The sequence below is a fragment of the Malassezia pachydermatis genome (genome assembly GCF_001278385.1).
Source record: "Malassezia pachydermatis strain CBS 1879 chromosome Unknown scaffold1, whole genome shotgun sequence".
NCBI classification, from domain to species: Eukaryota; Fungi; Basidiomycota; class Malasseziomycetes; order Malasseziales; family Malasseziaceae; genus Malassezia; species Malassezia pachydermatis.
In genome coordinates this window covers 614358-642193 of record NW_017253138.1, presented here as the reverse complement: position 1 = coordinate 642193, position 27836 = coordinate 614358, and the positions used below count along the sequence as shown (strand labels likewise).

At 57.0% G+C, this 27836-nt stretch overlaps 9 protein-coding genes across 9 annotated transcripts; 3 read left to right on the top strand and 6 right to left on the bottom strand.

Annotated features, from left to right (window-relative positions):
• Positions 1-684: 684 nt before the first annotated feature.
• Positions 685-2160, bottom strand: Malapachy_3265 (folylpolyglutamate synthase; the record flags this gene model as incomplete). Its single annotated transcript, XM_018137739.1, has 1 exon — positions 685-2160. The coding sequence occupies one exon, from the start codon at positions 2158-2160 to the stop codon at positions 685-687; it is 1476 nt and encodes a 491-aa protein (XP_017993591.1).
• Positions 2161-2321: 161 nt separating this feature from the next.
• On the top strand, positions 2322-2612 carry Malapachy_3249 (vacuolar atp synthase subunit h; the record flags this gene model as incomplete). The annotated part of the gene is made up of 3 exons (XM_018137726.1): positions 2322-2413; positions 2455-2543; positions 2578-2612. The coding sequence occupies 3 exons, from the start codon at positions 2322-2324 to the stop codon at positions 2610-2612; spliced, it is 216 nt and encodes a 71-aa protein (XP_017993484.1).
• Positions 2613-2753: 141 nt separating this feature from the next.
• Positions 2754-3554, bottom strand: Malapachy_3240 (rfa2-dna replication factor 36 kda subunit; the record flags this gene model as incomplete). Its single annotated transcript, XM_018137717.1, has 3 exons — positions 2754-2835; positions 2865-3269; positions 3301-3554. The coding sequence occupies 3 exons, from the start codon at positions 3552-3554 to the stop codon at positions 2754-2756; spliced, it is 741 nt and encodes a 246-aa protein (XP_017993481.1).
• A 1068-nt stretch (positions 3555-4622) lies between these two features.
• On the bottom strand, positions 4623-9698 carry Malapachy_3244 (rum1 protein; the record flags this gene model as incomplete). Its single annotated transcript, XM_018137721.1, has 2 exons — positions 4623-5471; positions 5811-9698. 2 exons carry the CDS (start codon positions 9696-9698, stop codon positions 4623-4625), a joined length of 4737 nt encoding a protein of 1578 aa, XP_017993477.1.
• A 631-nt stretch (positions 9699-10329) lies between these two features.
• Malapachy_3250 (26s proteasome subunit p45) lies at positions 10330-11787 on the top strand (the record flags this gene model as incomplete). Its single annotated transcript, XM_018137727.1, has 5 exons — positions 10330-10336; positions 10393-10421; positions 10465-11586; positions 11622-11678; positions 11716-11787. The coding sequence occupies 5 exons, from the start codon at positions 10330-10332 to the stop codon at positions 11785-11787; spliced, it is 1287 nt and encodes a 428-aa protein (XP_017993543.1).
• Positions 11788-11830: 43 nt separating this feature from the next.
• On the bottom strand, positions 11831-12673 carry Malapachy_3243 (mitochondrial import inner membrane translocase subunit tim22; the record flags this gene model as incomplete). Its single annotated transcript, XM_018137720.1, has 1 exon — positions 11831-12673. One exon carries the CDS (start codon positions 12671-12673, stop codon positions 11831-11833), a length of 843 nt encoding a protein of 280 aa, XP_017993480.1.
• Positions 12674-13272: 599 nt separating this feature from the next.
• On the bottom strand, positions 13273-16467 carry Malapachy_3237 (plasma-membrane proton-e; the record flags this gene model as incomplete). The annotated part of the gene is made up of 1 exon (XM_018137714.1): positions 13273-16467. One exon carries the CDS (start codon positions 16465-16467, stop codon positions 13273-13275), a length of 3195 nt encoding a protein of 1064 aa, XP_017993840.1.
• Positions 16468-19263: 2796 nt separating this feature from the next.
• Positions 19264-20990, bottom strand: Malapachy_3236 (t-complex protein 1; the record flags this gene model as incomplete). Its single annotated transcript, XM_018137713.1, has 2 exons — positions 19264-19855; positions 19885-20990. 2 exons carry the CDS (start codon positions 20988-20990, stop codon positions 19264-19266), a joined length of 1698 nt encoding a protein of 565 aa, XP_017993841.1.
• A 395-nt stretch (positions 20991-21385) lies between these two features.
• Malapachy_3272 (hypothetical protein) lies at positions 21386-27718 on the top strand (the record flags this gene model as incomplete). The annotated part of the gene is made up of 1 exon (XM_018137746.1): positions 21386-27718. One exon carries the CDS (start codon positions 21386-21388, stop codon positions 27716-27718), a length of 6333 nt encoding a protein of 2110 aa, XP_017993643.1.
• Between the last annotated feature and the right edge of the window lie 118 nt (positions 27719-27836).

The window sequence follows — 27836 nt, the reverse complement described above, 5'->3', positions numbered from 1 at the left end:
TGAGCGACGATACCACCGCCCTTACTCATCTAAACGACATGCCACCACAAGGCGGGACAGGCCACCACCCTTTCCCACCGCCTATTATTGCTGGTGATTTATCTGTACATGAAAGTGATCCTGCGACAGCTACTTTACGCGCACAGGAAGCCCAAAACGTTGAGGAAAATGGACCCCTAGATTACGTCGCAGCGGCCTCGTGGCCCCCCGTGGTTTCTCCCACTGTTGAGCCTACGGGCACGACGACGGACCGCCACTATGACTTGGGCATCCGTCTGCCGGAGAGCTCGACGACCCATACACCTGGGCCCACCACCGCCACGACGGAGACAGCACCTTCCACAGGCTTCCCCTTACCGGCCTGGCACATTTCGCCCTCCGTGGCCCTACGCAGCGTACACAATGCGGCTCGCGCTGTATCGAGTCTGCTGTCCACGGCGTCCGAAACGAGTGAGATAGAACCGCATAATGGTGCTGTGCAGGCGTCCATGCCTCAATCCCCGACCAATTCTCTTTTCACGTCTCTTCACCCATCCTCCCCGTCCCCAGACCTTCCTAACGTAGAAATGTCTCAGGTGCAAGAGTACAGGTAGCTGTAATATTCCCGCCTATGCTCGTTTCACATACAATATATGCCTGAAAAGAGAAGGCCTGCCTTATGTTCTATGAATACAACGTAGCCAACTATGTAACAAGAGCATTAGTACGGTAAAAGTCGCTCACGAGGTACAAACTCCCACATACGACGACCAAATGCATATGAGAAGTGTCAGACGACGACGTTGCGTGCAAAGCATCGGACAAAGAGGTATACGAGCTAGTAGGCACCGAGAAACGCTGGGCTGATTCCACAAGCTGCGATGGCGGCATGGAGCGAACCCATGGCATGCCTTCTACTGGCGTAGAAAAGGGGACAAACGCTACACGATGCGTCATGCCAGGGTGCGCCGCCAAAAAAATGTCCAGCATACTCTCCACATCTTTGCCTTGGGAGAAAGCCATGATCCAGGATATGGTAACAGGCGGCAGACCATGCAAGCATTGCTCCAAATACTGCCGCAATGCCCAAGCTGATGCCACATTATGTGCGCCATCCAATAGTAAAGGCAGCGAGCCTAAACTATGCCATTCACATCGACCCTCCCATCGACACTGCCCAAGACTGGCCGTGAGAGACGGAGAAGGCTTGTTGTCAGGGAAGAGATGGGTCCGAATGCGCGCGCGGATATCATGCCAACGATCAGGACCAGCTGGAGAAGAGTGCATTGGCAAAGTAGCAATGCTCCATAGTGTTTGAAGTGCGGTGCTCGCACCAGAAACACGAGAGAGGGAAGCCTCGAGCGTGACAGGTATATGCATTTGGGCCGTCGACGAAGCACCTTCCGTGATAGTCATCGGTTCGTACAAAGGCAATGAAAATTGGACAGGTGCACGCAAGGGAGGATGTGTACTGCATAGCTGAATTGATGACCAGGGGACTTGCGTGAAAGCCACAGAAGCTTGCTGCGCTTGGCATGCCTCAACAATACTGCTCATGACCTCAGACGAAGGCGGCGGGAGGAGGGAGGTCGATGGTGGGATACGGAACACAGGCGTTTGGTCCGCTACAACACACAGGCCGTTCGATTTTAGGATACCTACCTTTTCCCGGGCAATCGCAGCAAGGCCATGGCCAAGCAAGTTTTCATGATCTTTGGCGATAGGGCAAATCACGCTGGCCAAGACATTGTCCGAGGGGAAGACATTGGTCGCATCAAGCCTGCCACCTACACCTACTTCAATCACAAGCACTTCCGGTTGCTGTGCCTGTGGTAAGAGTGTGTATGCCAGCAAGGCTTGAACAGTAAGCAGCTCAAACGGTGTCGCCCCAATCGGCGTGTCACGAGCGTCAGCTGCCTGCGTTCGCTGCACAGCGAGATTCCACGTCACTTCATCAATAGGCTCTCCATTTGAAAGCCGTACACTATCACGCGCTGTGACCAAGTGAGGTGAGTTGAAGCGTGCCGAGCGAATACCAGCGCCCTGCGATAATAGTGCAGCTAAGTACGCCGTCGTACTACCCTTCCCATTTGTGCCTGCCACATGAATCACAGGGAACTTGGTATGTGGCGATCCAACACGCTGCAGTAGCGCCTGGACACGTCCTAGACCCAGATCCATGCACACCAACGCACGCCGCAGAGAAGAAAATGCACGTCCCTGCCGCACGAAGACGTGGGTGTGCTTTCGCCCTCGACCCTCCTGCGTGTATGGTCACGTGATAAAGCCTGAGCGGCGAGGGCAGGACGGCCCGTTCACATCGCAATACATCTCGGTGTACCATGTCGGGTTGGACAACAATCGGTGTGCTAATCCTTGCCGTGCTGGTAGGCACTGCCATCTGGATGACTACGCCCAAGGGACCCAACCAAGTGTGCGTTGGAGGCGAAAACAAAGAGACCTAACATATAACAGACTGATTCGCACGAGTGCCGTGATGACGCTGGCTTGCTGCTACATTATGTGGGCCTGTGTGTACCTAGCTCAACTGCACCCTCTGATTCGTATGTATTTTATGCTTTCTCTGACCATACAAAGAACCAAAGCGTGGTGATGTGCGCTTCTTGGAGTAAATGGTGGCCTTCTGCACATGGTTTGCTATGCCCCATATATGCATGCACTCGAAAGAACCTTGTGCCGCTTCACATATCGAATGTGTTTGTACTATACGTCCATATATATCTAAAGTGGTCAATCTATCAAAGATATGCCAATTATCCAGCCGTGGTAAGGTAGTGCGTCTCGTCACTAGCTTGGTAAATGTAACCATCGTTGGCAAGCTCATCAATGGCATCCCTGCACGTGAGAAAGTAGTTTGTACGTACTGAACCTGGGCCGGGTCGGTATTCTTGCAGCGTTGGAAGACCTGCTGGATGTCGACACCCTCCGGCCAGTCCGGTGCCTCGGCGGCAATAGCCTGGTAGATCTTGCGCTGCAGAGGCGTCAGGTGAGAGAGGTCTGTCGCCATGGGATCAGCTGAATTCAATGCAGCATCATTGTATGCAGATGCCTCGACACTGCTGGCTGGTACTTTGGACGTCTGGATGTGAGTCAGACAGGTGAGACGTACCGATCCACCCTTAAGAAGCGCCAAATGAGCCTGAATAACCTCGAGCTGGTGGAAAAGGTACTCATTATGATCCTCAATCACAGCCACAGATGCTGCTGTGATGCTGCGCTTGTTGTTGAATGACTTAATCTCGCCCAGGATGCGCACGAATTGGTTCTCGCTGCATTGTTAGCCAGAACCGTGGCACGTACGTAAACTCTTCCGTCTGGCCGCCTTCATCCAGAGAGTGGTCCACCCATTGACGCACATCAATTTGTCCCGTACCATCATCCAATGTGTACTGCACATTGGTCGTGTTGCGGTTAATACTGCGGATCCACGCGACCAACGAGACTTGGCTCAGTTCCGCATCGTCAAAGACAAAAGGGGCATCTGAGTGTGGTTGCGACGCGTTCAGCACCTGGCGAATAGTCACAGGACGCAAAGAGTTGGTCCCACGCTGCATGAGGCGTTAGTACGAGCCTGGATATGTCTGCCACATACACGAGTATTACCATCCTGGCTGCTCTCACCGCCACCAAAGAAGCCGCCGCCTCCGTAGCCGCCAGCACCACTGGTATAGTTTTGTCCAAACGGATTCTCGCTGTATCCTATGGTAGGTTAGCTGCTGTGGCATTACGACACGTACCGTCCATGGTAGCCTCCGTGTTGGGATACGAGGTGGCGGCGCGTCGCGTCGCGTGCGCCCGCACGAAGTGCACCGCTGACTAAAGCCACCCTCGTTCTGGCCCCAGCCAGGTGCGGACTCCATTACGTACGGACGATTTCGATGGATGGATGGGGTCCGCCTCGCGCAAGGTAGCGGAGGCGCGGCCGTCAGTTGACGAGCGCCGTGCAAAGAAAGACAAGGCAAAACCTCCTTCGCCTCCGATTCGACTTCGCAAATGGCATCGAACGTTCCTGCCTGTGCTACGAGAAATGGCAAGTGAAGTGCATATACTTCATCGGTTATGGTACAAATCGCATGCACAGTTTCGACATATGGTGTGGTGGCGTCCCGTTCAGCGCGTTCATAAGCGTGGCTGTGATGTCATCACTGGCTCACTTGCACAAAGTGTGAAAAAAGCACGAGGCGGCGCTTTATACCCATCCTCGGCAAGTGTGGCAGATGAGCCGGCCATGAGTGTGCAAGCTCTCACGAGCTTGGTGCGGCTGTATGAGGCTTTTTGGTCCGCCACACCTACAGTGTCCTGGGATACGATGCCCAAGCATGATACACCGCCGCTGGAAACGGCATGCGACCCCGTGTACCGAGCCGCCGCGTACGACGCTGTCTTGCAGTGGCAGCAATCTCTCCAAGCGTTGGAGGAAGCGTGCGAAGTATGCTTCGGTCGCTTGCAGACGCACCTGCGAACACCTCCTGCGCCGATGCATACGCCTACGTGTATGGCAGTGATGGCGGTGTGTGCACGTCTCGCCGCGTTGTGTCGTATCCTAATAAAGGGCGACGCAGAAACGAATTCGTACTCCATCGATCGATTGGTTCGTTGGTTGCGTCCTATAGAATAAATAGTCATGGGGGAGAAGTACGTAGCGGTGGAAGATCGCCCTGGCGAGATGGTGGCGCACTCCATGCCTCGGTCGACGCAGGAAGAGGATGCGAAGACGGCAGGGACAACGCCGCGCGATCCTGGTCGATCTGATGCAGCGGTGGCAAGGAGGGCCGTGGCATGGGCATGGAGGCATCGATCTCCAGCCAACCAGATCCGTGCGATGCCTGTAGCATCGGACGAGGGAAGGGCGTGGAAGAAGGGGGAGGAAGGGTAGGCAGCGACACGTGAGGACCACCCTGCGGCGTTGCCTGTCGATCCGGACGTGGAATCAATGGTCCAGGTGCAGGTGTGGACGCAGGTGGCCAAGCGGACGACGTACGTACGTGCGCCCATGGGACCAAGCCCTCCAAGGCCATACGGACAAGCCGTGATCCATCTGGATCGTCGGCGGCGAGGACAATGCTGGGCCCCAATACAATATGTCGATCAGGCGCCACATGGCACACGATTGACTCGCCGTCCCATCCCATGGGGTACGCACGCATCATCGCTTCGCTTACGCCACGGCGAAGCAGGTTGGCCTGTCCGGCGCGATGACATGCCTCGTCTGCCGGTGTAAGAAGAGGCGATGGCGATGCTGTTCGAGCTCGCTTGTCAGGGCGATCGGATGGGGGTGCTGGCGTCGCTGACTCTACGTCGACGTCGGGTGCTGGCACTGCCGGCTCAAAGCCCGAGAGCGTCAGGATGATGCGTTTGTTGGTCATCCACGCTTGTCGTTTCAGCACTGGCTCCGTCTCGGACTTGAGACTCGCTGGGACATCGACAAATACGTCGGGAGGCACATCCAAGTGCCGCGTAGCATCGCGAATCTTGACTTCGGCCCAGGGGTACCGAGTACGCAAGCGGAAGCAGCAGCACGGACAGAACCACTTTTCCTGCAGGCCACTAGGATCGTCAATGCACATGCATGCACTGTGGAACCAGTGGGAGCATCTATCACACTGGACCATGGTCCCATTGTCAGGTCGGCGGCAATAGCAGTAGACGTTGGTCTCTGCGGGCGCCGAAGCTAGGATCTGCTCTTCCATAAAGAGCAGGCGGGCGCGCTTCGCGCGGCGGCGGGACGATGCGTCCGTAGAGCGTGGTGCGCGTTTCTTCTTCAGCGAGGTAGGTTTCGAAGGCTGAATGTGGAAGGCAGGAAGGCATACATCCAGAACACTTGGCACGTGCGCCTGAGGCGTAGCGTCGCCGATGAGCAGCACATTGATAGGGCATGCAAACGCACGACGCGCAATGTGACGGAGTTGCGCACTTGGCGGGGCCGCAGGGTGCGTAGGCTGTACAGGATCCAGCAAGGAGGCAGGCAAAGCCCCTTGGCGGAACTGCATGCTTACGGCAACGCCAAACTCCACAGTCGCACGAACGGCTGCTTGCAAGCGTGCATAGTTCGACGGGACGAAGCGGAACTGATCCCACTGGAATGCCTTGTTCTGAAACAGGGCAACGAGGGGCAATTGCGAGACTGCGCGACGCGACGCTAGCCAGCTAGGGAGCTGCGTATCGTCACAAAAGGCACAGCGCCATGACTTGGGTGGCTTGGACTTGCGCTCTAAGCATCGCAAATGGTACACTGTCGCGCATCCAGCACACGCCACGGACGCAGCCCGATCCATGTGGGGGTCCATACACAAGCATGGAGCTTCCGTTGAGTGCTTCGGAGGATAAGGGACAGGTGGATACGTCCATAGCGTATCGTACGAGGGCGCATCACGAGCCTGGCGATTCACTGCGTCAGCGGACGCCGTGCGAATCGTACGCTCACAGAAGGCACGCGCTGCAGGGATATCCACCTCGTCCAGCGGGACAGGTGCCTTGGCGGCAGCGCCTGTTCGGTACTGCAGAATTTGATGCAGCTCTGCATTCCACTGATCATGCAATGCCACGGCATTGGCGAGTTCGGAGGCCAGAGGGAGGTCCAGGCGCGCGGCCTGCGCCTCGTAGAGGACACGACGTGTCTCTGCCAGAAACAGGGGCTCATCGTCTGCCTTGGCGGCCGTCTCCGTAGGCGGCCCACGGCCATGAGAAGGCTGCGTCGCTTCGTGGACACGCGTGAGTGTGTCGTGCCATTGCGCTGCTTTGTGCTCCAGCGAATGCACGCGCGCCCGCAACTCGCTGGGCGTCGCAACGTGGGCAGGCACGTCGAGAAGCGCTTGTAGATCACCCTGTGTGATCGAAGGCGCTTCGTCCAGCAACGATTGCGCCTTGTGCTGCCACACTTCGCCCGCTTGAGCTCGCGCTAGGAGATCTTGACGACAAGGATGCGAGACTGGTACGTCGCAGGCCTGCGCCTCCGTGAGCAGCTCTTGTACCTCCTCGTACGACAAGAAACCAGTCCCGATCCCATGGACCTCGGAAAACCAACGCACATGCGCAATCCATCGGCGCAGCGCCTTGACCTGCGGCAGATCCACTTGAAGAAGCTCACCTTGACCCAGCGTACGCTCCGCTTCGTCCACGCGCTGCACAGCCTCACGTACCTCGCAGTGCAGCTCCAAGAACGCGGACGCTTGCTCACAGAACGTATTCATCTGCTCGACGACGCCGTCAATGGCTTGCAGTTCCGGCGCTTCAAAGGGCAACGTCGGGATACGAGCTTGGAGCGCAAGCAAGGCATCGGGCGTGCGCTTGGTATCAGCGTTCGTATCCTCCATCGAGGGCGTCGGTGGTGTGGAAGAACGAGCACGCTTCGTGCGTCGGCCCACCTTCGCAGGCTTGGCTTGGCGACGTGACAGGAAAGCCTGTGCTTGCACAATCCATGGCTCGGCACGCACGAGGAACGCGCGTAACTGCTCCAGCTCAGGAAGTGGGAAATGAATCTTCTCGCCTTCCTGGACAAGCATCCGCAGCGTGCGAATAGGCGGCCGAGGATGCTGCTCCAGCAATTTACGCACGCGCTGCTGCCAAGCCACTGGTACGGAGGCACGCTCGTGTAGACGGTGAGCATGTAGTTTCAAGAAAGCATCATCATGGCGCACACGCAAGAGCCAAGCGCCCGGCGCGGCGCCATGCACTTGCGCGGCATGCGCCAGGCACGACGCGACGGTGTGGGAGCGATCCGCCGATACCACGTGACTGAGGTAGCACAGCGTCTTGCAATGCGCACAGGGCACCTCGCCGTCGGTATCGTAGGCCTCTTCCATCGCGCCCCGTGACGCACGTGCGTGAAGAATTTGGGTCCGGACCTGCTCACGCGCCGCCAGCTCGCGCGTAACCATGTCATCGAAAGCCGGCTGAAGCCACAGGGCCGTGGACAGGTGCTGATTGTGCAGAGCAATGGTCACAAGCAGTTCATCATGCGAGAAGACAGGTTGCCTAGCATGCTCTTGGTACCGCTGAACACACTCTAAGCCCTGCATAACCCAGTCAGGGAGCGCAAAGTTCACTGCCTCATTGAGATTGAAGCCCTGATTGAAGCCCGAGTGATACGCCTTGGGGAAAGTGACCACAAACTCGTTCGCGCGCTGATTGCAAGCATAGACCCGGACACCTTCTTGCTGTGCCAACGCTGGGCTCATCATCGTGACCAGCTGGAGTAGGAGATCGGGGCAGGACGCAAAGAGCTCTGGCGCAATCTTTCGCATGGCTGCCTCAAACTTCTCCGCGTCCGCACCCGGCACACCGTACCATGTCTTGGGTGCCCCCCAGTGCTGGTAATTGATCGAATAGGTATAATGGTCCTCGTTGTGCCAGCAGAACGCAGAGAATAGCATCCCCAGGTAAATCCAGGGCACGGTCATGCCACTGATCTCTGATCGAATGTAGCGTAACAAAGATTCGCTCAAGATCGGCATGTTGTTCAGATTCCAGCCACTGCGACTGTACACATTGAGGGGCTGGCACTCCATTGTAGGGGACGCATGCCCATGCGTTGTAGAGTGCACATCCGCCCCGTATTCCACGTCGACCAGCTCGTGCCTACTGTGAACCAGTCGCCAAAATTCGGCCTCAATCAGGTCCTCACGTTCATGGACAGAGAGGGAGGCTCGATCACGCCACTGCGAGGCGCCTTGCTTAGCCGCCCGCTCAGCCCAAAGCGCTTCAAACGCACCACAGCGTTGCCAGAAACTGTACAAACTGTGTGTCTCTCCGTCCTCAAACCCAAAATCTGCGCCTGTCTGAAGTAGACACGCAGGACAGACCCAGTCGTCACGAGGGGGCTCTGACAGAGGCGGGGACACACATGAAAGGTGAAACGCACGCTCGCAGTCAATGCATTGAACACTGGCAGCCTCACGTTGGCACGTAGCACACGCTTTTGTTATATTGGTGGTATCCTTCAGCGCCGCGGTACTACCGTTGGTGGAAGGCGACATAGACAAGCCAGTGGATGCCGCTCGCAAAAACGCTTCGAACGGCGCAACAAGTTGGGTATACGCAGAGGCGAGCACGCTAGATGCTTTCGGGACCAGTGATAGGTCGTATCCGAGCCATTGGGCGATGGCATCCCAGTCCACAGGGCGCTCGGCAGCCTCGACGCACCGCTTGAGTGCATACAGATCCACAGGGCTCTGAGAAAGCCGCGGTATGTGCAAGCGGCCATGCCCTTGCTGGACATGGAACTGCTCGAGTTGGTCCGTATAGTTTTGCGACACACGACGCTCGGCACTCAGCTCATTCAATCGCTGGACGCGAGTTCGGAATCGGAACGTTTGTTCGTCGACAACACAGTCCATTTGCCAGCCAGATGGTGGGACGATTTTAGCGATACCGCAGGCAGCCCCATTGCCACCATCGGGGCGAGCGACCCATTGAATGTACTTGAGTGGGTCTTGGAATTCGTCCCATGTCGGGTAGAATGTAGGCGCCTCCTCAAGGCCAAAGAACCTCGGCCTGGTTCGCGGCTCAGGGTACCGCGGCGTACTGGCGCCAGTTGCAATAGGCGGCGGATGGCCTTTGGATATGCTAGCTCCAGGAGTTGTATCAAAAACAAGCGGCGGAAGGGGTGGCATACGTCCAGCTTTGCGTGTGGCATGCCGGGAGGCATGCGGCGGCGGTGACAGGTTGGACGAGGATGCATCTTCATTCCCCTTGCCCATAGCAGACAAGGCTTGGGTCTTGCTGCGTCTCTCTCCACGCTTTGTTTCTTCCATGTGCATGCGCAGCTCTGCTACACCATCCGCAAAGCGCCCTAAATTACAACAGGATATATGCTCTGGTGACCGGACCGGTGGTCGCGTGGCCCCTGCTGCAATGATAGGCAACGGCACTATAGGCTTCTGTGGCTCTTCTTTGACGTGAGCGGACAGATGTGGCGCCTCACAAGGCGCCATACCTTCTGCAATCGCTGACATCACACAAGCCACCCGCAAGTGGGCACACGAGAGGAAAGAGCACGACAGCCCATCCACCCTGACTCCTCCACAATCGAGCAAGGCTGCATCGCTTCTCAAGGCCGATAGCAACAGCCACGGCAGCTGGAGATGGTATGGCTTTCTCTTACAACGGCCATTACGGCACCCTATCTAGTACTACATACGCATCCTATGTTGATACCCGCTGCCCCACAGAGATCGGAAGGATGATCGCGCGAGCCCTCTACCGTCAGCCTCGCTAGTACACCAGGTTGCCTGGTACAGGTACGTCACGTGCACGACATTGCGTACGCATGGGTACGCGCGGCCACCCTAGACGGGGTTGCATTGACATCTATCACGTCGCCCTGCGAAGATGGTATGTACGGCGCAAGGCCAAGTTGCTAACCGGTGTAGGGACAAGTACCCAGTGGTGGAGCACCTGGACGCAACTCGAACAAGGATAAGGTAGGCAGGTGGCAAACTAACACAACAACAGAAAAAAGAACAGCCCAAGAAATGGGAGCCACCAGTGCCAACGCGCGTGGGCAAGAAGAAGAAGCATTCGGATACGGCAGCTAAGCTCCCTGCCGTGTTCCCTACAACGCGTTGCCGCTTGAAATTACTCAAGTACGAGCGTATCAAAGATCACTTGCTGCTGGAGGAGGAGTTTGTCACTAACCAAGATCGCCTGAGGCCGAAGGATGATCATGATGAAGAGGAGCGAACGCGTGTCGATGACATTCGCGGTAGCCCGATGGCTGTTGGTACATTGGAAGAAATTATCGATGACGAGCATGCCATTGTTAGCAGCTCAACCGGCCCTGAATACTATGTCAGTATCATGAGCTTTGTCGACAAAGACCTTCTAGAACCTGGCTGCAGTGTGCTACTTCATCATAAGACCATGGCCGTGGTCGGCGTGTTGTCTGATGACACAGATCCCAGTGTCAGTGTCATGAAGCTGGATAAAGCGCCATCGGAGAGCTATGCAGACATTGGTGGCCTTGAGTCCCAGATCCAGGAAATCAAGGAGTCAGTGGAGTTGCCACTGACGCACCCTGAACTTTATGAGGAGATGGGCATTCGTGCGCCCAAGGGTGTGATCCTGTACGGTGTCCCAGGTACAGGTAAAACGCTGCTGGCCAAGGCTGTGGCGAACCAGACGTCTGCCACCTTCTTACGTGTCGTGGGTTCGGAGCTGATTCAGAAATACTTGGGCGATGGCCCGAAACTCGTGCGTGAGCTGTTCCGTGTAGCGGATGAGCATGCGCCCAGCATTGTCTTTATTGATGAAGTGGACGCTGTGGGTTCCAAGCGATACGACTCTACATCAGGCGGTGAGCGTGAAATTCAGCGCACTCTTCTTGAGCTGCTCAACCAGCTAGACGGTTTTGACTCGCGCCATGATGTGAAAGTGATCATGGCAACCAACAAGATTGAAAGCCTTGACCCCGCCTTGATCCGACCTGGCCGTATTGATAGGAAGATTGAGTTCCCTCTCCCGGACCAAAAGACTAAGATGCAGATTTTCCGTCTTCATACCTCACGCATGAACTTGGACCCTGACGTAAACTTGGAGGAGTTTGTCGCGATGAAGGATGACTTGAGTGGTGCAGACATCAAGAGCTTGGTATGTGACGTGTTTAAAGCATTCTGACATGGTAGACGACAGAAGCAGGTTTGTTGGCCCTTCGTGAGCGCAGGATGCGCGTGACCAAGAAGGTATGTAAAAGCAGGCCATCATAACTCACTCTCTCAGGACTTTATCACTGCCCGTGAACGTGTCATAGATCGAAAGAATGAAGGCACGCCAGAAGGCCTGTATCTATAGTTTTCTTGGTGCTATATAGGACATTGGCGTAGCATATGACAAACTAGTCTTCGTCCTTGGTCTCGCGACGAAGGAATAGGTCGATGGCGCCACTAAAGGCTGCGAAAGCAACGGCACTGCCGAACGCTGTTTGCGGCCCAGTGTTTCTTGCCAGGATACCACCAGCAAGGAACCCACCGACAACTGGGTTCACAATGTCGTTCTTTGCTCGGAAACTCTCGACACAGCATTCGATACCAGAGTAGAGGGCACCGACCTTACCAAAACCTCGACCACTGCTATACATGCTTCGGCCGGTTTGAATAAAAAACTCTTTTGTACTTTGCATCGTTGCAGAGGGAAGTTGGGGTGGTGGCGCTGGTAAATCCCTAAAGTAGCTTCCGCCTGGAAGCTTGCTGAGCATCGAACCAGTTTTTGACAGTTGCTTGGGGGCAGCAGTCTGTGCGTTAGGAGTGCTTGCAGCAGTCGAGCTTGCTGTGCTAGTGGGCTGTGCTGGCGGTACTGTAGCTGTGGGTGTTACTTTCTCTGGCGTGCTGGTTGAAGATTTGGACACCGTTGTGGTTTTAGTGGACTCTCCCTTTTTCTTCGCAGCCTCTTCTTCCAACATCTTGGCCTTCTCAGCAGCAGCCCGGTCAATCATGGTCTGCCTCATTGGATCATCCACAGAGAACGATGCGCTCATGAGACTAAAGAACGCACCGAGACCAAAGCCTAGGACACCAGAGATGGCTGCTTTGCCTACACAGGATTCCATCGCACTAACCATGTATTTTTGGTATTTTAAAGCCTGATGCATGTTGGCACGTTCTTCTTCTGTCATTCCATATGGTAATGGCTCCTGCCCGGGCAGGTATATAGGTGCCACAAGTGGCATCTTATTCGCCATCTTGAAGACAACGAGACTATGGTTTAACTTTCGAATTCGCGATGCTTTGCATGTGGAGCCCAGAATTGGGTCTTTTTCGTCATACGGGCCCGCACGTGATAAAGCAAGGCCTAGTGAGATGGCTGGCGGATCGATTCAGTCCATCGAGGCCTCTAGCAAGTTTATTCTCATACTGTGGCTTCTAAGGATGTAGAATATCTAGATAGATGAGCTTAAAAGCGAAGAACATGTACAGAGAACGACAGCAGTCAATAAGATGGCATGCGCCCACGAAACCGTATCAGATCATCAATCCATACTGACCACACTATATTCAATCAATGTCTTCATATTCGAAGTCAAATTCGTGGGATATTCCCTTAACTACGACTGTAAAAGTCATGCCTACAAAACATGAGCAACACTAGAAACTGGAGCAATAGAAACATGTCTTCCACCCAGAGAGACAGTATCCTTACTCACAGTTATTGGGACGTCATAAAATAACGTTTACATTTGGATCAAGTGATCAACAATTAGACACATCCCGTCTTTATGCTTTCAGGGCAATGCACTCAAGCACTCACCCCCTACCCGAGAAATGTTAGCAAAGCAACAATTTACTCGTCATCGTCCACCTCCAGACGGGTCTGGAACTGGTACATATCGTGGCCATCATCAGCCTTCTCGTGGACGAGAGTAAGACGCTGAAGGTTGGTGAAGAAGTCCTCAAGGACCTCGTTCTTGACCGAGCGGTTGCGACGGCCAAGGTTGTCAAGGGCCGGGATACGGCACATGATGTAGTACACCAGGGCACAGATAACCATGACACCGAACGAGTAGGCCCAGACACGAACGACAGTCACAATGTCGGTCCAGCCACCGTGCGGGGCAGTCTTAAAGTTGCGCTGCTCAGCACCCGAGAGCCAACCGAAAAGACAGAAGAGGGTGGCGATAACATCGACAATAGCGACGGCGCCCACAAGCTGCCACGACGGGAGAGTGATGTCCGACTCACCACCACCCAGACGGGTGACGAAGATGAGCCAGTTCTCAGTCAGAGCAACCTCAAGGTAAAGAATCTCCTGCACGTTACCGAAGTTCTGGATGATACCACCACCAGTAAGGAACATCGTAGCACGAGTAATCCAGGTACCACCAGCAAGAATGAGACCAAGGACGACCGAGATGATCCAGATCTTAGGCAGCTGCCACTCGACCGGCTGGTGAGCGTGCGGAGCGTTGTCATAAGCAATAGCGATGGTAGCAACATCGGCGAACAGAGCAATGAACACAATCAGCTGCGAGCGGATCGTCTCGTTCAGGATAATGATCGACAGAAGCAGGTAAACCTCCAGGTGGATACAGAGCGAGATACGGTACTGAATGTAAGCCTTCATACGGTGGAAGATCTGGCGGGCCACCTTGATCGAGGTAATGATGGTCGAGAGACCCTCGTCAAGGAACACGACATCAGCAGCAGCACGGGCAGCGTCCGAGGCGCCCTCGACGGCAATACCACAGTCAGCCTTCTTCAGCGAGGGAGCATCGTTCACACCATCGCCAGTCATGGCAGTCAAGTGACCACGGTGCTGGAGCATCTCGACGACCTGGTACTTGTGCTCAGGGAACACCTCAGCGAAACCATCAGCAGCCTCCACAAAGTCGTGGATAGCCGAACCAGCCATACCACCCGAACCAATTAGACGCTGCGAGTCGTACACCTTGGTACCAAGCGAAAGCATACGGCAAGTCTCCTTAGCAATAGCCACGGCATCACCAGTAAGCATCTTCACCGACACACCAAGGCTCTGAGCCTCAGCAATGGTAGCGGCAGTGTCCGAGCGCGGCGGGTCAAACATGGGCAAAAGACCAAGCAGGCGCCACTTACCATCCTCCTGGATAGCCACACCGAGCGAACGGAAACCACGCGAGGCAAAGTCACCAGCCACCTTGCGGTAGAGCTGAGCCTGATCCTGGGGCGGGTTGCAGAGCTTAAGGATGGCGTTCGGGGCACCCTTAGCGGCAACGTAGTCCTTACCGTTCTTGCGAACCTCAGCAGTGATACGCTTGGACACCGGCTCGAAAGGAGTGAAACGGAGTGTCTCCCAGCCCGACTCGAGCTCCTCGACAGCGGCCGGGTAATCCTTCAGAGTCGAGATGGTCACCTTGTCGATGGGGTCGAGCGAGCGAATGTTGTGCGACGAAGCAAGAGCAGCCACAGCCATCATGAAGTTGACATCCACACCCTCCGAGGTGAAAGGCTCGTGGATCGACAGCTTGTTGGCAGTCAAGGTACCAGTCTTGTCCGAGCAAAGCACATCTACACCAGCGAGCGACTCAATGGCGGTGAGCTTCTGCACAATGGCCTCACGCTTGGCAAGGTAAGCAGCACCGACAGCCATGGTGGTGGTGGTAACGCAAGGAAGACCGACCGGGACACCAATAATCAGGAAGACCAGGGTGTAGATGAGCAAGTTGTTCTCCTTGGGGCGGGCAATCTCAATGTTGCGGAAGAAGCCAGCAAACCAGATGATAAGGACGAAGACAATCACGAGAACCAGAAGCGAGGTACCGATAAGGGACATGACCTTCTGGAAGTGACCCGAGCCTTCACCCTTCGAAACCAGAGCGGCAGTGCGACCGACGAACGACTGCTTGGCAATCTCAGTAGCCAGAACATAAGCCTTTCCGCGCTTGCAACCAGTAGTGTAGAAGACACGGTCACCAACGTGCTTGTCGACGGCGAGCGACTCACCAGTGATGGCGGACTGGTCACAAGCAACGATAGCCGGACCCTTGTCCACACCGGCGTCATCATCCTCGTTGTCACCATCCGAGCCGTTCTTGGTCTCCTCCATGCGCTGACGGATAGCGGTTGCCTGCGAGAGATCCTTGTCATCGTAGTCAGCAATGATACGACCATCGCAAGGAACAGTCATACCGTCCTCAACGATGACAATGTCACCAGGGACAACCTCACGAGCCTCGATCTCGACCTCACGACCGTCACGAACAACGGTAGCCTTGAGAGCAATACCAGCCTTAAGCTGAGCGACAATGTCACCAGCCTGCTTCTCCTGGTACCAACCGACGAAAGCGTTAAGAGCCAAAATACCACAGATAACACCAAAGTCAATCCAGTCACGAACACCACCAGCCAGCGCAACAGCCAGCTCCATAACGTAGAGAATAGGACCCTTGAAGAAGCCGAGGAACTTAAGGAAGAGGTTCTCGCTCGGGCTCTCCAGCTCGTTGAAACCGAACATCTGGCGACGCTTGGTCACCTCACTATCGTTAAGACCCTGGAATACATCAGTCTCGAGCCACGAAGCTGGGACTTGCTGAGGAACATCCTCAACCTCACCGTTCTTGTTGACGCGGACCTCTTGCACCTTCCAGGGCATGAGCCAGTTACGCTTCTTAACAATGCGAGAGCCATCGTTCTGGCCCTCCTCGTCAGAGTGACCCTTCTGCGAGCGAATGAAAGCGACCAGCTGGCCGTACTCATCGGCAGGCATGTCATCACCGGCAGGCTCGCCAGACTCCACCTTCTCGTTACCCGAGTTCATAGGAACCTGCTGCTTAGGAGCCTCAAAGGTAGTCGGCTGCGGAGTGTACTGCTGCTGAGAGTAGTCTTGAGAGTACTGCTGCTGGTAGCCAGTTTCCTCGTAAGTAATGTTGGTTTGGCCTGGAGCAGTGTTGTACTCGTTGCCCTCAAAGTGGCTGGGCTGGGTCACCGGTGTCTCCTGGGTGAAGGCGTGGTCCGCCGCGACAATAGGCGGCGGCAGTTCAGTCTGCCCGTTGTAGGACATATTAAAGATTGTTACCTTGAAGTTTCCTGACGCTCAAAAAGATCCAAGTTATCCAGTAACAAGCGTAGTGTTGCTTGTCAACAGTCCACGGACCCCGGAAGACAAAGGAACGTCGAGGGTGAAAGGGTAGGAGAGTGTTTACTTCGTTGCGGTTATCTTTATTTTATAGGACTTTCCCGCTTGCTTACACGAGTTTGCTGTACCTCCGTTGACACGCGCTTGGATACGCGCGGACGAATCGGTTTTGGGGCGTTCTATGCCATGTCCATTTTCGGGTGAGCTGACACACTGGATGCGTAGCGCTACGTCCGAAACCCCGACAGCAGATACCGTTTCTCATTGGCTCCGCAAAATTCTGCACTTCATTGCGACAGCCCATTGAAAGCGTCATCTCATACATTCTTGACTTCGATGACTAAATATGTCTTACTCTTATTGGCTTAGATTCTAGGCATGTATACCAAACGCATCTGGTAATTACTGTCTACTTCCGATTCTCCTTACGTAAGTCCCTTTACCTAGGCCTTCGCCGGTGATAAGCGCAGTGTTTTTTGTTTTTTTGGTGCAATTATGCAAATTGTATATGGTGGCAGGATGTGTGCGTCCATTGTGCAGCTTACATACACTTAGGCACTCGTGTCCAGTTATTTGATCACCTTTGCAGCCTATCGACATCCTCCCGTTTGTGGGCGGCTTATTGTCTTCGGGCCATAGGCGCGTCTCTTCATTATGCATGGTTGATCTGAGCTAATGATGATTCATGCTATAAGTGTGGCTCTCATTGTGGGCTTCTTGATCTTCGAATTTGAATAATGCCGCGTACCTGCCGAAGCATATATTTAGAAATATGTTCATGTCTATCGTTTTCGCTTACTATCAGTTGCGACTATCTCCGTCTCAGCAATTGACTTTCGTGCTTATCGCTGCAGCTTGGTGTAAATACATTTTTCCCCTTCGTAGGGCTTGACAGTTTTACTGCGGTCTGGCGTTTTCTTAGTGAACCTGGTTTTAGGCACAGCACACTCTGGCCATATGGCCGTTCTCAGTATGTACAGGGTGTCGAAGCTGGCAGCTTACATAATTCAAAGAGTTGTAGTGGGACTTTGGCATCTGTTCGCCAATTAGGCAGCCGTTTTTTTTTGGGTACCTTTTACGTAGGTTTCACGCACTTATCGTGCATGTTTTCGACAGAGGAAACGCGAAGCAATAGGAACGGAGTCCGCCAAGAGCCAAGAGTAATACAGTTTTCTTAGCGTAGATTAAATCCAGATCCAACGGACAAGCTCTCCCGTTGTAAACACATGAAGGGTTTGTGTCGTTTATGTGCATGCTTCGTTGTATGGCTTTGCACCAGCCTGCACATCGGCACCTGTATTTCCATTTCGCGTCGTGAAGCCTACCAAGAAAGTTTGGGTAACGCAACATCTAGCGACTCTCCTTCTACTACCAAGGTGCGAACATTCCCGATTTTCTATTACTAACGCTATCAGAAACAACGCCATAGGACAACACCAGAGGGTGCATTTCGCTATTTGTTCCCTGTAACTGAGCACGCCAAGCTTGCAACCTATTGGAGCAAGAATGTGAAAGACCACCAAGTCCGTCATGCTATCATTGTCGTTCATGGAAGTAAACGTGATGCTGACCAATATTGGGACACTATCCATGGTGCATTCGAGAATCAGCTGAAGATGAATAACTCTCATGTCGATCCGCAAACTTTAATTATCGCGCCACTTTTCTACTCGACAACTCTTGACAAGGGGATTTATGACCACAAGACGTTGGCTTGGGACGATGTTAACGTATGGGAAGCAGGTTTGCCCTCCAATCATCCCAGCAACACTTTCATCTCATCCTTTGCGGCTATGGAGTCGCTAATGTACCATGTATCGGACAAGTCTCGCTTCCCTCGCTTGCAGAATCTTACCATTGCAGGTCATAGTGGTGGAGCCCAAATGGTGGGCCGCATGGTCTCAGCTTTTTCCACTCTTCCAGCTGTGCATACTCGCTTTGTCGTGGCTGATCCCAGCTCCAACGCCTATTTTACATCGGATCGACCTCGGGTGAATCTCACCGTGCCATCGGAAGATTGCCCCTTGTACGATACCTGGCGGTACGGGTATAATGGGTTCAATGAAACAGGCTATGACCGTAATGAAACTTCTGACGTATATTTCCAGCGCTACGTAGCGCGCGATGTGGTGCATTTGTCTGGCCTCCTAGATGTGGAGCCCAATGGTGATCAACAATGCATGGCATTGTGGCAGGGTGGTGTGCGTCGTATTCGCAGGAATCTAGCATGGTGGAAGTATTTAAATCTTCTCGCAGGCACGAAGGAGGATTTCTCTGGATACCCTGGTCAGTTCGGCAGTCTGCCGGACTGGTCTCATCTCATGCAAGGCAGCTTTCAACCCCGTCTCACAGTAGTACCTGACATGTCTCATGACGTCACTATTTTCCAACACCCTTTGGGCGCCTCTACACTCTTTGACACGAACGTCATACAAGGTTGGCGACCGGGTGACCAACCTACGTTGGATGGAGAGGATGAGCCTGCGCCCCCCAATGCTGCGGGCCGAGTGTCTCTTCAGCCCATGGGGCTGATCGCTCTGGTCACCACGGCAAGCATGTTTCTTTTATCAAATTAAGTTGGCTTGATAGACCATTTTCCCATATAAATTTGTATATGTATTCGCTCCCCCCACTTTGGTCCAGCTCGGGGTATCGCACCTTGCTACTACATAAGGGCCGAAGGAGGTAGCATCTTGTATACCGGAGAAAACAACAGCACAACTATGCCATGCCCATCCCTTCCATGCCTTCTCCCCCAGCCATGGCCATGTTGGCCGCCTGAGGCGCAGCACCACCCTGACCAGCACGCTTCGCGGAAACGACATCATCGACACGCAAAAGGAGTGAGGCAGATTCAATCGCTGTCTTGAGGATCTGAATTTTGACTGAAGCACTCTCAAATAGACCATACTGCTTCATCTCGACAATTCGACCCGTATGTCCGTCCACACCATATGTGTGCTCGCCGTTGGCATGGCGGGCACGAAGCTGCGTCAATGTCTTGATGGCATTCCCACCGCAGTTCTGGATCAGCGTCCGAGGAATCACCTCCATGGCATCTGCTACCGCATGTACTGCAGCCACTTCCGCTCCTTCCAGCGCTTGGCCTGCATACTGTGCCAGACCCACGGAGATGGCCATCTCTGTAGCACCACCACCCGGCGCCAGCATGGGGTGGAACACAATGTTGCGTGCTACTGACATTGCATCAGCCAAGTTGCGGTCAATTTCATTCAAGATATCTTTCGAGGGGCCGCGAAGCAGAATTGTGCAAGCCTTAGGGTCTTGGCACTTTTCCAGGAAAGTAAAGTAGCTGCATGTCAGTGGGAGGGGTATACGTACTCATCGCCCAGCTTTTCAATGTGGAAAAGCCCACAGCGAGTGCCCACATCGCTTTCGCGCAGGTCTTCTACACGGTTCACAATCTGTGCACCGGTGGCACGAGCAATACGGTTGTTGTCCGACTTACGAACGCGACGGATGCACGTCACATTTGCCTTGAGCAAAAAGTGCTGTGCGAGGTCCGACACACCCTTCTCAGTGAATACCAAGTCCGGCTTGAATTGCAGAATCTTGTCGCACATTTGCTTCACCTGCTCCTCTTCGATCTCCAGAATACGACTCCAGTCTTCTTCGCGTGTGATTTCAATGTTGGTTTGCGATTCGCCCTTCTTGTACTCTAACGAGCAGTCGAGCAAGACAATGCGCGGGTTCTCAATGCGGCGACGCATCTTAGGGTGTGTCACGTCTTTGTTGAGCATGACGCCATCCAGAACTCGGCTCTCCTCAATTTCACCGCCTGGCACCTTTTCCACACGGGCGTAGCGCTTAATGTCCACAGTGACACCGGACTTGGCCGCTTCTTCTGCGGTGCGTGGCACGGTAGTATCGATACTAGCCACCGTGCGTACGGCCTTGAGGGCGAGCTGGCACATCAGATCCGACCAACGAGAGACAAACTTGGTACCGATTGATGTCTTGATAAGTGCGAGCATTTCGTCGTCCTTCTCAACGTGCACCGGCACAGAAATCGAGTCGATGATCTGCAGAGCGCGTGCCAATGCCTTTTTGTACGCAGAAATGATCACCACAGGATGAATGTTGCGCTCCAAGAGAGGCAAAGAGTGCGCTAAGACTTCGCCTGCGAGGATAATGACACTTGTGGTACCGTCGCCGACTTCTTCGTCCTGCGCACGGCTGAGTTCGATCATGCTCTTAGCGGCGGGGTGCGCCACTTCAATTTCACGGAGAATAGCATGACCGTCATTGGTGAGCAAGATACCGCCCATGGGATCCAAGATCATTTTGAGCATGGCGCGAGGGCCCAAACATGTCCGGATCACATCCGCCACCGTCTTGGCGGCGCTGATGTTAGACGCTTGAGCCTTACGACCCGACTGACGCTCTGGCCCCGTGTTCACGACAAACACTGGTTGTTGCGCCGACATGATTGTACACTTCTCTGTCCTTTTTTTGACCAGCGACGAAAAAAGCAATCAGGGCTCGACCGACGCGCGGCGCTTCACCGTGTCGACGCACACGCAATCACGTCCACACACGCCTGCCTGGCCACGGCCTCCGCCTTCGCCAGGCTGTCAGCTTGCCACATGGGCTTCACGTGGATCTCACGTGCCGCCGAGGCCTGCATGCCTGGAGGGAGGGGACACCTGCATGTGGGCCATTAGTTGTGCATACCGCAGACGAGCCACTGGTTCCAATGGAGCGGCTGACATTCCACGGCGCGGGCATTTCGAGTTACGAGGTGCATATTTTTTGCACACCGCGACACGCTTCATTTCTCTCTTTCCGTACGTTCTCCGTGAGCTAGACGTGTGTACTTGCTATGCCGTTCCGCGGTCTCAAGCTCGGGAAGCACAAGTCAGGCGGACAGCCGGCCGAGCGGGCCTCGAGCACCACTGATGCTCCGCCGAAAGCTGCGGCGGAGCGCACAGGCTCTCAGCTCGGTGCCAACGCTGAAGCGCGTCCCGCGTCGTCAGGCGTGAAGGAGTCTGCGGCTACGACGGAGGCCTCGGCTGCGCCTACCTCCGCGACAAAGCCCGTGACCGAGGCACCTACGCCGTCTACGTTGGCGAGCGCGCCGTCTGCGACTGACACGACAACATCTACGAATCTATCTCACTCACATAGCCGTTCGCAATCGCTGGATCTGCGGCGACGTCTGCGAATGCCAAGTACCATGTCGCTAGGCGGCAAGCAAAAGCATGGATTTGGATTCCGCCGTGTGCGCACAGGCACAGATACGCCGGCTGGCGCATCGACCAGCACTTTGGATCTGACGAACGACGCAGCTACGCCTCCCGTGCCCCCTGTGCCGAGTACGCCAAAGAGCTTGAAAGAGTCTGCTAAGCCCGAGCAGGTCGATCTTGTGGTGGTGCCACGCCCGACAGAGATGTCCAAACCGCCCATGACACCACAGACGCAGAGCAAGGGCAAGGGAAAGGCCCGCGAGGAGCCTACGCCACCTGTGCCCGGCCCGGCCAAGACGACCATGTTTGCTGGGGCAGCGCGGTCGCCGTCGGCCTCTTCGTCGAATACACGTTCACCTGCGCGTGGCATCTCTTCGACCAAGGGCGCTGGCGTGCCATCGCCGCAGCACCAGAATGTGACTGCGAAGCTGGCGAGCGCGTCTACGGGGCAGCCAGGCGAAGTGATTTTGCTGCCGCCTCGTATGCCCAAGCCACGTCCTACGGCCGCTGCTACGGCGCCTACGACGCCTAAGCGCGATGTGCCGGCGAAAATGTCGCCCATCGTTGTCCCAGCAGCGACCGCGAAGACGCCCAGTACGACGACGGGGGCCGGTCTTGTGGCCTCACCGAGCTTGGTTGGTGCCAAGCCTTACATGCTGCCGTCGTCCACGTCGGCCGCCATGACGTCTTCGATGACGTCGTCGGTGAGCGCGCCTATGCCTATGCCGTCGACGCCGAACACGAGCGGCCTTGCGCCGTCGATCTCTGGCGCTGGCCTCAACTTGCCTGTGCACTCGTACCTCTCGCCTCGCAAGTCGAATATGACCTCGCTGCCTGCGACGCCGCGGGCGTACGAGCTGCCTCCGTCCGACTCGTTGCCGTACCTTGTCTCGCCTGACCAATCGCGCGAGATCTCGGCGGCCAATACCTCTTCGACTTCGATCGTGGATCGGTCTACCCACTCGCCGCATGTGCCTACGCCTACGCGGGCCCAGAAAGAGGGATGGATTCTGGACGATGATGACGAGGAAGAGAGCGAGGTGGACGAAGCGCACCAGCTTGTAGCGGATGAGCGAGACCTGGCGTCGTTGTCGGACGAGCAGGACGCCGATGAGCTCGCCAGTATGGATGGCACGTACGCGTCGCATGCGCCGACAGTCATGTACGATGCGGAAGAGTTCCTGGACGACGGCGCGTCGACGGCGCTCGGTCACCGCCCAACCGCCGCTGCATCGTCGCTCGGTGGCCACCGCGGCATGCCTGGCTCTGTGCCGTCGGACTTTGGCCATGAGCGTTCTACGCCGCTGGCGCCTGCCGCGCAGATTGCGCCGACGACTACAGCCGAGCGCGATGTCAAGGTCCGACCGCTTTCCACGCATGCGCCTATGCAGTCGTGGCTCAGTCCCTCGGACGATGCATCGTTCAAGGTGAAAAAGTTGGTGGACACCAAGGCCCCTGCCCGTCCTATCGTCAAGCTGCAGCGTGCTTCGTCGTCGGCTTCGACCGCCACCACCTCGTCGGCGCACTCGGCGGTGGCCCCTGAGTCTATGCCGGCCGAGAAGACCTTGCCTGCGAAGACGACGACGCCTACCAAGACTGACACGGCGAAGGAGCACGAGGAGGGCCCTGAGCACAAGTCTCTCTTGTCGTCCATCGGTGCCATGTTCCACCACCACAAGGGCGAGTCGGAGTCGCATGCGTCGTCGTCGCCGCCGCGTCAGGACCGTGCGTTGCCTGCGTCGCCCAAGGATGGCACGTCAGTCCCGCCGCAGGGCACCGAGCCTGGCATTGTGATTGAGACGCCGCCTCTGCCGCCGCGGATGCGTCCTCGCCAGCCCTCGAACGATTCGACGGCCAAGGCCGAGGAGACATCAACGCTGCCGAAGCCTGCGCCGCCAATCAGCACACTCTCTGAGCCTGTGCCTATATCGTCCGTCCAGGGCACGCCTGTGACGGCCTCGACGCCGACTATGTCGATGCCCGTTGCGCCTGTGGCACTGCCTACGTCCTCGAACCCAACGCAGTCTCCGGATGTGGTGGTCCCTGACACCTCAGCGGTGGTCGCGACGGCTTCGCCGTCTGAACCGCCTGCGCCTGAGACTCGGTCTCTGTTGGTGAGCACCACGCCGACGCGCCCTGTGGCGGCCAACACGACGACGCCGTCGTCGTCGTCGGAGCGTGCACCGACGCATTCTACGACTGAGGCGCCTGTACCCCAGTCTGTGGCCTTGGTCGATCCTGTTGTATCGCCTACGCGTCCCAAGCCTACGGCCACCGAGACGACGACACCGGCGCAGGCTGAGACTGACACGGTGACGTCGCCGACAGATGTGGTACAGACCACGATGCCGGCGGATGTATCGACCAAGGCTCCGATGACCGAGGATGTAGCCACGTCGAAGGCCACGACCACAGACGACGTCGTCTCTTCGAAGGAGGACGCGTCGGCCAAGGATGTCGTCTCTTCGAAGGAGGACTCGGCCACGCCAGGCCTTACCGCAGAGACTGCGCCGACACCGACGAGAGACGTTGCCTCGACAGAGGAGGCAGCCGCCCCATCTGCCAGCAAAGATGCATCGACCAAGGTGCTTGCAACGACCGAGGATGCGCCTGCCGAGGTGGCTCCTACGGCGCAGGCGCCGACATCGACGGTCGCCGAGGCGACTACGCCCACCAGCGTGCCGGAGCTTGCGTGGTCCGTGCACCCTGATGCCTCCGTGCGTCCCGTGACTCCGCCTGGCTCCAAGGCCGCGACGACGACGACGACGACGACGACGACGACGACGACCGAGGCCTCCTCGACGCACCAACCGACCGTCACAGAGACCGTAGCAGCGGCCGCTGGCGCAAGTGTGAGTGGCCTCATGACCGGCTTGTCGAAGTTGTGGCACCACTCGGAGGACACGCCGAAGGACGGCACATCGTCGGTCCTGCCGTCGTTCCTGGCCAACCATACGCCGTCGTACTTGCCGTTCCACTCCTCGTCCACGGACGCGACGCCTGCGTCGCCGGCACGTGCGCCGCCGCCGACGACCACCGAGGCGCCGACGTCGCCGCCGCTGCCGCCTTTGCCGACGTCGCCCACGCCGCAAAAGCCAGGGCCAAGCCGGGCGGCGATGCGCTCGTTGGCCGACGAGTCGCCATCCAAGGGCGGGCCCGCCGAGGCCCTGCCTGTGGACAAGGTGGCGATGCCCTCGCCGGCGCTCACATCGAACTGGATACAGACGTCGCCGGCTGTGCCTGTGGACGACGTCCCGATGCCCGTCCCGGAGGTGCGCGAGGTGCCGACCCCTATCTCGGCGCCTGCGCCGTCGTCCGATTCGCACGCACGTGACGTGCCTGCGCCGACCCACGAGGACGACGAGGCGGAAGTGCTGTCCCCTGTGAGTCAGTACGACGACGAGGACGAAGAGGAAGAGCAGCCGTCGCGCAGGTACGCGACAGAGGACTACCAATCGCGCTATTTGCAGACGGTGCCGGAAGAAGAGCATGGCGATGCAACGCTGATGAACTCGCACAACCCAATGGCCGATATCAGCCAGGACCCATCGATGCTGCAGAGCGAGACGCTCTCGACGGAATCCGAGATGCCCACCGCGGCGCCAGCGCTGCGCGGCACGGGTGTGTACGACCCAGAGACCTTGACACAGTTCCTTCGTGCGATGGACGAAGACGACTACGGTCGCGCCGTGTACCGTGCGTCGTCCATGGGCGTCCCGCTCGACGTGATTCCCTCGAATCAACCGACAGCGACAGCTGCCGCAGCGCCGGTGGCGCCTGTCGAGCCGCCGCATCCGCGCCCCAGTGAGCTGTTTGCCGGCAAGGGCGTGCGGTGGGACTCGCCCGACTGGCTTCGCTCGCAAATCCACGGGTCCCGCGCCCAGAAGAGCGAGGCACCTGCTGCCCACGATTTCCACACGTTCCTCAAGCAGCGCCGCCAGCTGGTCCCTGCCTTTGTCTGGCGCGATGCCGAGACGGGCGAGGAAGTGCACTCGCCGCAGGCGCCGCACCACGAGAGCGACAAGTTCCAGGATGCATCGACTACGGTGCCCACCGAGGCCTCTGTGCCCTCTGCGCCCACGACGCCGGGTCGACCGGCCTCGCCTGCACCTGGCCAGTCGACGCCGGGCGGCGGCGCGATGCCGCCGTCCACGTCGCGCGGCTCGTTGGGGTCGGCGCACAGCTCGGATGTGCGTATGAGCCGCTTGCTGTCGCAAGACTCGTACTGGCTGGAAGACTCGGCGCCCATTGAGGCGAGTCTGCTGAGCTTGGACCAGCTGGAAAAGTCGTACCAGGGCAAGCATTCCACGTCGGCGATGCCGCGTCGTGAGCCGCTCTTGCGTCAGCCCAAGCCCAGTGTGCGTGAGACGCCGGCCGCGAGCAAGACGCCGGCGTCTACCGCCCCCCCTCCGGACGTGCCGCCCAAGGCCGACGAGTATGCGCAAGTGCAAGAGCGACGTGCGAACGATTTCCGTACGTCCATGTCGCAGCCGCCGTACGTCACGATTCAAGCGCCGCCCCGTCACGCTGTGGATCCGTCGGAGTTTGACCAACATCTTGAGCAGGCGCGCCAGAAGCAGGCTGCGCAGTACGAAGAGTACGCTCGTCAGCACCCCACAACGAAGCTTGCGACAGTCCCAGCGCCGGCCCAGCCGCAGCCGCCCTCGGAGCCTGCGCCGCCGCCCGCGCAACCGACGCCGCCTACCTCGAACAGTGCTTTGTCGCCCGTGATTGGGCCGAAGGGCGTGCCTCTGAAGCCGCTCAAGGTGCGGCCGGAGAGCTACGTGCCCTACGATGAGTTTGGCGGTGGCCGTCCCCTATACGAAATTGAGGAAGAGCGTCAGAAACAAGCGTCGTCGTCGGTCAATGCCGCGGCCGACTCGGCGGTGGCTACCGAGTACGAAAAGCAGCAGCAGGAGTACGAGCAAAAGATGCAAGAGTACCACGCCAAGCAGCGTGAGTACGAGCGCCAGCTGCAAGAGTACAATGAACAGCAGCGCGAGTACGAACGCCAACTGCGTGAATACGAAAAGCAGATGCAGGAGTACGAGCAGCAACAGGCACAGCAGCAGGCCCAACATGCTCAGCCGCTGCCGTCCCAGAACGCACGATCGTCCTCCCAAGCCATGTACGAGGCGCCAAAGGGTTCGCAGGCGTACGATACACACGATCCGCATGCGTACGCTTACGAGCCACACTCGCCCCAGCCCGGCTACGAGGCATACGCACAGCAGGGCTACGATCCTGCGGCGTACAACTACGGCTCGTACGAATACCAGCAGCAGCAGGCCTCGTACGCCCAGCCGTCCTCACACGACGCGTACGCCCAGCAGTCTTACGATGCGTACGCCCAGCAGGGATACCAGCAGCAGCCCAACTCATACGACGCTGCGTACCAGCACTACGACGCGTACGCCCAGGGCGCGTACTCAGGGGCCGACCAGGCTGCGTACCCCCCTGCGCCAGCGCCAGCGCCGCCGCAGCCGCACCAGCCGCCGCAAGAGTACGCCTACCAGCCACAGCCTGCGTCCAGCCACAGCCCTTCGAGGCGGCCCAAGGTAGCGCATGCCGTTTCAACGACGCCGCTAGCGAAGATGAACATCCCGCCAGCGCATCACTTTAACGATGTGCCTTTTGCGCCGAAGATGCAGCAAGGCGGGTCGACGCGCCCCCGGCGTCCAGACGGCTCGCCAGCGTCTACGGCCATGACGCCAAAGCCCTCACGACGTCGGCATGGCGGCGGCACGCCCTCGGCGTCGTACGCACAGACCTTGGCCCCTGCGTCGCCCCCGACCTTGTCCGTCCCACGCGCGCCTCGCTCGCCAGCGTCCATGCCCGACACGTCACGCTCCCCGATGCGTAGTGCGTCGTACCAGAAATCGGAACGTTCGCATCGCCGCGGCGGCTCCGGTGCGCGGTCCGGCTGGGCTGCGCTGTTGCGCAACGATCCCATGTCGGCAGCGCGCTAATCGGTCTTTGGACATACATGGTTTATAATGTTCCCCCTAATTGCTATGGGTGCTTGCATAGGTACGAGTGTATCCATAGATCGCCACTCTTTTGCTTGGATGGACGCAGGACGTTGCG